This window comes from Tremella mesenterica (genome assembly GCF_000271645.1).
Source record: "Tremella mesenterica DSM 1558 unplaced genomic scaffold TREMEscaffold_1, whole genome shotgun sequence".
In the NCBI taxonomy this organism is placed as follows: domain Eukaryota; kingdom Fungi; phylum Basidiomycota; class Tremellomycetes; order Tremellales; family Tremellaceae; genus Tremella; species Tremella mesenterica.
In genome coordinates, this window is record NW_006711225.1 from 645,398 (window position 1) to 654,892 (window position 9,495).

At 49.8% G+C, this 9,495-nt stretch overlaps 3 protein-coding genes across 3 annotated transcripts; 1 reads left to right on the forward strand and 2 right to left on the reverse strand.

The window, feature by feature from the left end:
* Window positions 1-4,680: 4,680 nt before the first annotated feature.
* On the reverse strand, window positions 4,681-5,418 carry TREMEDRAFT_58206 (uncharacterized protein; the record flags this gene model as incomplete). Its single annotated transcript, XM_007001123.1, has 1 exon — window positions 4,681-5,418. The coding sequence occupies one exon, from the start codon at window positions 5,416-5,418 to the stop codon at window positions 4,681-4,683; it is 738 nt and encodes a 245-aa protein (XP_007001185.1).
* A 261-nt stretch (window positions 5,419-5,679) lies between these two features.
* Window positions 5,680-7,467, reverse strand: TREMEDRAFT_41472 (uncharacterized protein; the record flags this gene model as incomplete). The annotated part of the gene is made up of 5 exons (XM_007000853.1): window positions 5,680-6,081; window positions 6,166-6,481; window positions 6,550-6,728; window positions 6,779-6,986; window positions 7,097-7,467. The coding sequence occupies 5 exons, from the start codon at window positions 7,465-7,467 to the stop codon at window positions 5,680-5,682; spliced, it is 1,476 nt and encodes a 491-aa protein (XP_007000915.1).
* Window positions 7,468-7,905: 438 nt separating this feature from the next.
* On the forward strand, window positions 7,906-9,126 carry TREMEDRAFT_24432 (uncharacterized protein; the record flags this gene model as incomplete). The annotated part of the gene is made up of 5 exons (XM_007000435.1): window positions 7,906-7,959; window positions 8,012-8,156; window positions 8,281-8,460; window positions 8,508-8,684; window positions 8,882-9,126. 5 exons carry the CDS (start codon window positions 7,906-7,908, stop codon window positions 9,124-9,126), a joined length of 801 nt encoding a protein of 266 aa, XP_007000497.1.
* Window positions 9,127-9,495: the final 369 nt, after the last annotated feature.

Genomic DNA, 9,495 nt, shown 5'->3' on the forward strand with positions numbered 1-9,495 from the left:
GGTCTGGTCGCAACAAAGAACGGAAGTTGTGGTCGTTGAGCTCAGGGGACGTAGTTGTCTTGTCTGTGTCTGTAGGACGGTAGTCAGCTCTGCGTGACAGGGCGTCGGGCAGGGTTGCCTGTCTCCCTGGTCTGTATTGGATGTAAAAGTTGAAATCAGACATGTATTCGCTCCATCTCGCCTGTCTACGTGTCAGCTGCTTTGTTGTGAGGAAATACTCTAGACTTTTGTGGTCGCTGAGTACGGTGACCGTAACCTGCGCCCCTTCCAAGTACTGCCGCCAAGTACTGAACGCGAAGAATATCGCCAGGAACTCCTTGTCATGAACAGGGTAGTTCAACTCCACAGGTATCATCTTCCTGGATGCGAAGGCAACAGGTTTTTCCACGCCCTCCCCGTCTGTCTGTGATAATATGGCGCCTAGCGCATAGTCCGACGCATCTGTCTCCACACGAATGGGATCATTGGGCTCGTAGTGGCGGAGTACAGGTGCTGTAGTCATCGCATCCTTCAGCTGGTCCATTGAATCCTGTTCACGGGGACCCCATCTGAAAGGTGTGTCCTTCTTGGCGAGTGCGTGTAGGGGGTCGGCGACTTTGGCGTAACTCTTGATGAATCTGCGGTAGAAATTAGCAAACCCTAAGAAGGACTGTACCTCCTTCAGGTTCCGCGGAATCGGCCAAGCCCTCACCGACTCCACCTTCGTAATGTCCATTTCTACCCCTTGTGGTGTCACCACAAACCCCAAAAACTCCACTCGGTGCACGTGAAACTCGCACTTGTCATGCTTTGCAAACAGCTGGTTCTCCCTCAGCCTCCTAAGTACTTCCCTGACATGTGCAATGTGTGTTGTTGTGTCTGGCGAGTACACTAAAATGTCGTCCAGATATACTACCACGTACGTGTCAAGTATGTCGTGGAATATATGGTTCATCAGGTATTGGAAGGAGGCTGGTGCATTAGTGAGGCCGAAAGGCATAACTCTGTATTCGAAAAGACCAAACCTCGTACGGAACGCCGTCTTCCACTCCTCCCCCTCTGCAATACGAAGGAGGTTGTAAGCCCCTCGCAAGTCCAGTTTACTGTACACCTTCGCGCCTTTAAGGCGGTCTAACAGATCGCCAATTAGCGGTAGCGGGTACCTGTTTTTAATAGTAATACTGTTAAGCCGGCGATAGTCGACACATAGTCGCAGACTACCGTCCTTCTTTTTGACAAAAAGGATAGGCGACGCCGCAGGAGATTGAGAAGGTACGATAAACCCTTTTGCTAAGTTCTCGTCGAGATACTTCCGTAACTCGGCGAGTTCGCTCTCAGACAATGGGTAAATTGGTCCAGTATGAGGGGACTTACCGTCCATTAATGGTATGGTATGGTCGAAAGGTCGGTGTTGGGGTAGGCGGTCAGCTGAGCCTTTTTCAAAGACATCGAGAAAATCGTGGTAGTTGGCTGGTACAACTGTCTTTACCTGCACCTGTTCCTGCGTGATCGACGAGTACAGCACCGCTTGCCCCCCCCTTGGTCGTAGTTGTCGCTCAGCCCAGCGCACGTCCGGGTCGACTTTGTCGAAGAACGGCAGACCCAGGACAATCTGTGATACCCGTACTGGGGTGACTAAGAAATCTGATTCGTAGGGTTCGAATCCCGCACCCAGCAGCAACGTCATCCGTACTCGGTGGGTAATACGTCCGGTCTGTGCGTGAGCGCCATCTGCCAACACCAAGGTCTGTGGCCTCTTGAGCAACACCTGCTCCAACCCCTGGTCAACCACAAACGCGTCATCGACAAAGTTACACGTCGCACCCGAGTCCAACAGGGCAGAGGGATAGGTCTCAGTCCTCTCGACGATGCAGATAGGGATAGTGAAAAGGTTGACGAGGCTGGCGTCGAAATACACCACATTGCCGTCCTTTTTCTTCGACTTCACTCGCGCTCCTGACCGCTCTGACCCCTCATACGCGCCGTCTGCACCTCCTGACTCCCCAATTACGCCTTCATCGTCGACCTTCCTCAATGTTTTTGATGTTTTTTCCTTCTTATCCGAGTCGCTGACTACCAATCCGTTTCTCAAGCCTTTTTTTGTGTTTTCTGTTTTTTCTTTCTTATCCGAGTCGCTGACTACCAATCCGTTTCTCAAGCCTTTTTTTGTGTTTTCTGGGTTTTCTAATGTTTTTGTGTTTTCTTCTATTGTTTCATCACCATCTGCTGATCCGTAGTTATCCTCTAACACTTCCATCCTTTCCTCAGTAGATCCCCACTCATCATACAGTGTATTCCAACCCTCTTCTCCCCACTTGCCTTCTACTAATCCCACAGTCCTCAACTGCACATCCGTCCCTCCTTCTTCCTCCTTCTGATCCGCCTCCTGTTCGTACCCTCCTGCCAATTCCTGTAATTCCAGTTCCTGTTCGCCCCCATAATCCCACTCCCCGTCTATCTCATCTATATCCTCCAACTCCGCTACTCGTAGCTGGCGAGTGTCCCGTCTAGGTTGCCTACAATCCCTACTGATGTGCCCAATGCCTCCACAGTTGTAGCACTTGACCGTCCCAGTACCAGGCGGCGCCGACGTGGGACGTACATTTGCCGGTTTCTCTCCAGTGCGTGATACATACTGGCCCGGTCTCGGCGAGTACGTGGGAGGAGTCGACGAAGGCCGGTTGACCGCTGTCGAGGACGGTGAGGTGACACGAGGAATTTCAGGTGTTTGAGTACGTCCTGGTACTCGGCGACTCTGTGGAGTTTCTTGGCGGTCGCCCGCGCGGTTTAGACCCTGGCGCCCTCCAAGGTCGAACGCCTGGCGGTTCGCATTGTCCAGTTGCACAGCCGTTTTCACCAGCCTATCCAGGTCGTGGAAGCTTGGCCTGTGCTGCAGCCGCATTAACTCTCGTCGTACCCCGGGACGTAGTCCATCGTAGAAAGCAAGACATTTCTGGTGTTCGTCGTAGTCAGACCTTGACGTCAGAGACCTGAAACGAATGGAGAACTCCATGACTGTAGTTGTCTGAGTGCACTCTCGGATTTGCTGGTGTAGTTCCAGCTCTCGATCCATTGGTCCAAACATCTCGCGAAGTGTGTCCACGTATCCGTCGAGTGTGTGGGGTTCGTTGCCGTCTTCTCGCAAGCTCTCGTACCATATTTCGGCGTTACCCCTTAGGTACATAGATGCAAACTGCACCTTGTCCTCCTCCGTTGGGTAGATTGTCGCCGCTACTGTCAGGAAACGTTTGATCTGACGAATGTGGGCTTCGAGCTTGTCCAAATCGTTTTCCCCATGGAACATATCGGGTTTGGGTATCGCCTTGATGGCTTCGCTGACCATTCGGGGTGTCCTTGCCACGCTCACCTCGTCAACCTGCCGACTACGGCTACCGATCTCGCTCAGTTCGTCGAGCCTTCGGGAGCGGAAACCACCGGGGTCGCTGACTGTCCCTTGACGCCCCCCCAAAGCGTCATCAGGATCCTGGTGTACCCCGGGGTCCGTCCCTAGTGCCGCGAGTCGCCTCACGATCTCGGCCTGCTGTAGTAGTAAGCCTTCGCGGGAGGTGGCTAGGACTGCGGGTCGTACAGTCGGCAACTGCGCCATCGTTGGTAGGTGTGGTGGCGTCTCGGGCCTACGTAGTCCCGTCCGACCCCTCCAGGATTGACGACCAGCACGGCGTATGGTACTGGTCTCGCTAACAACCGAGGCGCCGTCATCCTGGTTATTGGGCGGTTCCGAATTTGTTGGTCGAATGTATTTCTTTTTTGGTGGCATGTTATTGATTTATAATTGATATCTATTGGATTGGGTTCGTCTATTACGTTACCCTAACTTCCGGTTCCAGCAACGGGAAGTGTCGTCTACGCACTGGTCGGTACAAGTACGGGAAGAATGTATCTACTGTCAAGACGGCTCTAGGTTCTCGAGAGACAAGGCCTTGCTACTGACTAGTGCTTAGACGATACTTGTAGTTCAGACAGAGGAAGATACATTCTTCGAAGAGATAACAGATAGCTTCGAATAATGTATCTGCTGACTACGCTCAGGGACTCCTCAACCATAACCCCGTGGACCCTGATGTCCTAATACCGACGTGGCAGTCATGTTCATGACAGTATGCTTTGGTACTCTACTTGATTTTGATGTGACATGTCAATGGGATGTATGAAAGTTCCTTTTCACGTCAACAGAGCCAATTGTTACGTATCACTTGTCTTCACTTTGGGATCCGCCGGGATGTTTTTCTCACCAAGTATCGATGAGAGCAAGCGAAGCGACGGTATAGAGATGTTCGCGATCTTCGATATGTATGAAAATTTGAGGGAATGAGGGAAAATGGAGAGGAAGTAAGCGGTATCTATATCCGCCAACAGTCCAACAAGTTGTAACAAAGGAATTGATCAATATGACATCTGTCAGCATCTCCTTAGTGTCACGGATGTGATTGTAGCGATTTGAAAGTCAAGCGAGCGGAGATAAGTGTTTGGTTATCATGAAAGTACTACGTGGGTGACGGAAGAAGACAATCAGGTTTCTCGGCTAGAAGGATTAGAACTCCGCACGACTGCAAATGTCAATTCATTCAGTACATCACTCCATTCATTTCAACTCGTTTCAATAAAACAGTATCAGTGTGATAACAACTCCTTCTCCGTCAATGTTATCACACCATTTGCTTGACGCCCCGAGTGACCATTTCATCTCGGAGTCAACGTCAGTTGTTCCTCACAATCTGTGTATTGTCTCCCATGTTCCGTCTGTGATTCTACTGTCCCTGCAGTCCGCCTAGCCATCCAACTGTCCATGGTACATTTTTCGAAGGTTTCATTTCCTTTTAACATGAGAGACAAAGCGTTTGCCAGACCAGGGTCAATGATAGTGAAATCCTGAAGAGGATGTAAGATAGCTACTGTATCTGGGTCACGTGAATCATCAGTAGTATCATTTATGCGCCAAAGGTCGGTATTAGGAACGAGAGACCTGAACGCCCCGCTAATGACTCTACTCGGGCTATCGGAATGTTCATTGAAAGTGGTGACCGTAGTAAACTCGATGTCACAATTAGCATCTGGTCGGACCACCGTGAATGTGCCTCTTTGGGACTCGACAGGTATGATAGTGTATCTTAGGTGACCACCGGTTTGTCTGGTTTGATCGGTCGTCAGAAAACAGAGATGTTCGTCCCAAGGACAATCGAAATAGGTCTGACAAGCATGAGGCGTGAAAACCAAGGAGTCAGACTCGAGGGCGTCACGGGAGATGTCCACTAATTCAACGTAATGGGGCACGTTTGGGGCGGGCTCATCGTTGATGTGTACGACTTGCAGCTTGGGGTCTCTTTCGTAGAAATCTTCTTCCTCATCCTCCTCTTGAGGCGGCAAGTTCATGTCGTCGCTATGGGGCGGTGTGAGACTTGGATCATTATGATTATCCATGTTGCTTACTTGATTGTCTGATCTTTAGCTTAAAACGTACAGAAAGTGATTAGTGTAGCAGTGGGAGGGTAGCAAGAAAGTCAAGCGAATGTGGGTCATGTTAAATCAGCTTGACGACGGGTGGACCTCCATTGACATAGCCAAATGGGGCCAAACTCCTTTATGGCTTTATTACACCACGATAAACGGATATGGCCTTCGATGATACCCGAGACATGCATGATGAGATCCGACCCACGAAGCACTCTCACGTCACAAGTCTTATCGACCCTTCTTCCCTTTACCAGCCGTAAATTTGTTCTTGTTTCGCTTGGCCGGCATACCTCCTTCCACAACATCATCATCTCTATCCCTTTCATCATCCCATCCCTTTCTCTTGCCTTTATCTCTACCCCTCTTGCCGCCCCCACCTCCCGTACCAGATTCACGCATCTCAAGAGCCGCCTCTCGATTAGCACGAGCCACCGTCTCCGAAAACGCAGCCACGGCTTCCTTATCGACAGCGAAGTTTTCCATTTTTTTACCGATATGGGCTTCGATACGCTGAAGGATCTCGACGTCATATTGTGTGACCATGGTGATCGACTTGCCTGACCGTCCCGCTCTGGCTGTACGACCGACACGGTGGACGTAATCTTTCGAGTTGATGGGCATGTCATAATTCTGTGGGTCAATGTCATATCTCCGCGAAGACCATAGCTGAAGATGAAGCAAATGATGAGGTTGGGACTTCACGGAACCACTCACAACAACCAAGTCCACTAAGGGGATATCCAAGCCTCTGCTCGCCACATCCGTCGCTACAAGAATGCTCCTTCCGCCACTTTTGAACTTGTTCAAACTTGCCAATCTCAAACTCTGTGACATTTGGCCATGCAGGGGTATAGCAGGAAATCCCAAGCGACGCAGCATGATTGATAAACGTTGAGCATCAACCACAGTACGGGTGAAGATGATCATGCTGCAAGAAGAAAGTTCAGTGACGATGTATAGCAAATGTGTATCTTTGGCTTTAAGTGGAAGAAGGAGGTAATGCTGGAGGAGGGTAGAAACGGTCGAATATCTGCAAGTCAGTATATATATGCTACATCTCGACCAAGTCCCCAAGCGATGAGACTTTGGAAAACTCACTTTGTGGCTACTTCAACTCTCACAGGTTTGTTCAGACTCGCCCGCTGCAACTTGGCAACCTTCGTAGTCATTGTAGCGGAGAATAGGTACGTATTCCGTTCCTTTGGAATTACCTTGAGGATTTTATCGATGATAGGTCCAAAGTCCATATCAAGAAGTCTGTCCGCTTCGTCCATCACCTACGAGTCAGCCATTTCTTCCCGGACAAGTGACAATGGGGGGAACTCACGAGAAATTTGACATTCTTTAATGAAAACCCTTTGGTATTCTCCAGATGATCCATCAATCTACCCGGAGTCGCGACTATGACATGCGGCCTTTTGGAAAGAGCAATGGATTGTGACATCATATCCATTCCTCCTACTATGACCGCCGTCCGTACGCCAAGGGGGGATCCTAGGGAAGTGACCTGTTGGGATATTTGATAAGCCAATTCTCTGTCTTATCAGTCTCTGTCCCGAAGTGGAGCCTTCATGCATTGATTACGCAGGACAATCTCCGTATTTGAGTGTCATAAATGATTGGGGAATAGAAAGGATTGACTCACCTGGTCGGTGCCAAAATCAATGCGAAAAAAGGCTGAGGATTTTCCCACAACTTTTGCAATATTGGTAAAGAGAACGCAGCCGTTTTTCCCGATCCCGTTTGAGCCAGACCTATCACATCTCTTCCTTGCAAAGCGGAAGGTATGGCCTCGACTTGTATGGGAGTCGGAGCTTTGAAGGCCAGAGTGGCACATGATTGACATAGTTCTGGAATGATACCTAGGGAGGCAAAGGTCCTAGGGGAGTCATCGTTGGACGGCCCGGGGCTTTGTGAGTTTCTAGTAGAGTGGACGTTCTCATTATCTGAGGATGATGGTGATGCTTTACTGTTTTCGGGTGATGCTGAGCGTGAGGAAGATGCTACCGAGGACATGATATTACGGACGAAGGAGAGCCATTGGGATTTGAAGCAGACTTTGTGTTCGCTGTCACGTGACTCGCCCCCAATGACTGCCACAACGTGTTAATTACCGACAAGCTCCGAAGCCAAAGGGTCGGTCATTACCTCGGTCTTTATTCCGCCGGAAGTGGAGGAACCCTTAACTTACCTCATCCTTCTCACCTGTTTCCAATTCATGTCCTTCCTACGGCCGTTTGGCCGTACGGGTATGGTCACTATATCATCATCGAATCTGCATGTTATATCTATTTCACTAATCTAGATCTTCATATTTGAAAAGCAAAGTCAAGGAAAATTGTCTCATTGCACTCATTCACCGTGTTCAGGAAGCATCCGATTTACTGTTGGATTGGTCTGGTCATCGTGTCGATAGCTGTGATATTGGGCAGACGGGGTCTTTGGATCAGAGACATGACACTACCTACCAGTATCCCAAGGGGGAATGTCTACTTCATCTCGCACGGAGTAAGTTCCATTCATGAAGATATGCTTCATAGAAGGAGGCACTCACCGTCAGGCCCCCTCGTCTATGTTCGAGAAAGACAGCAAGCCATATGAAGCCTGGCAGAAGGTTGGGAAAGAGATCCAAGCATCTAACCCCCGTGGTCTGGTGGTGGTATCTGCGCACTGGGAGAACGAAGCTGGATCAGAGGGAGTAAGAGGTAAGTAAAGTTACATTTATCCGATTTGCCACTTGCTTTGCAATATTTCATCTCTTTCGATGGCTGCTCTCGGCATTTGAGGAGAAGGTGTCGAAGACGCTCATGACTCTTGACTGACGACTAGTGAATACCGATACGACGAACCCACTTATCTATGACTTTTACAACTTTCCTCCTCATTTTTACGAACAGAAGTTCACTTCTCACGGAGACGCCAAGTTGGTGGAAGTCATAAAACAAGCTCTCAAATCGGCGGCTCTTCCCTATGACTTGATCAACAGGGGGATAGATCATGGAGTATGGGGTGAGCTGTTTTGGCTATCGTTCTCCTGATCTTTGCTGATAGACGAGTTCCTTTCAAAGTCGCTTTTGCGGGTGAGACACAGATACCTTTAGTACAGGTATCATTACCCGGCGATGGACAAGCGATCTCCGCTGCTAAGCTCGGGAAGGCTCTTGCGCCGTTGAGGGAACAGGGCTATGCTATCATTGCTTCAGGCCAAGCGGTTCATAATCTCCGTGACTTCTGTGAGTCTCTCTAACAGCTCTTCCCTACTCATCCACGCCTCAATCGGGAGCCGTCCCACTCTTCTACCGCTGCTTTTTCGTCGTGAATCTCCACCCCATCTTGGTGGATATCCATAGTCATCCCGTCAGTTAAAGAGCTCCAGGATCAGGAAGTATGAAACGGGCTAAATAACCGAGGGATCATAGCTAAGATACAGTCTCGGGTCGAGGGACAGCGTACACTCGCCCATTCTTAGACGCTATCACTCACGCTCTCACCTCCCCCAAACCCCTCGAGACCACATTGACCCTCTTCCGTCACCCGCTCTATAAATCGGCTCATCCTACTCCGGAACATCTCCTCCCTCTAGCCGTAGCCGTAGCTGCGGCGGGGCATGATCAAGTCGAGGAGATGTTTGTGAGTGACGATGGACTTGGGTGGGGGATGTGGAGATGGCATTAGTCAAGGTCATCAGTGTGTTCAATACATGTATATCATCTATCAGGTCTTTGTCACTAATGGATTCCTCAGCGGCCACGCCTGTGTATATGTAGTCAGTCTACTGGGACTACTTACGAGTCACCTGGTCATAGGAAGCACAAGCGTGCAATGTGGCAGTGTGGCACATGTCTCCCAAATGACCGTCTTCACAAGGTGGCCGGCCGGTTCAACACTGAGAAGGTCTGCTATTCTGGTCATTGTAGGATCAATTTCTTCAAGAAGGAAGGAGTGAAAGCTGACATCGACATCCGGGCCGAACATTTCACACGTCGTTTCTGGCTTGGGAGTCACCCGTTTCTGCCTCAATTCCTGTCAGAAGGGAATGTTTCT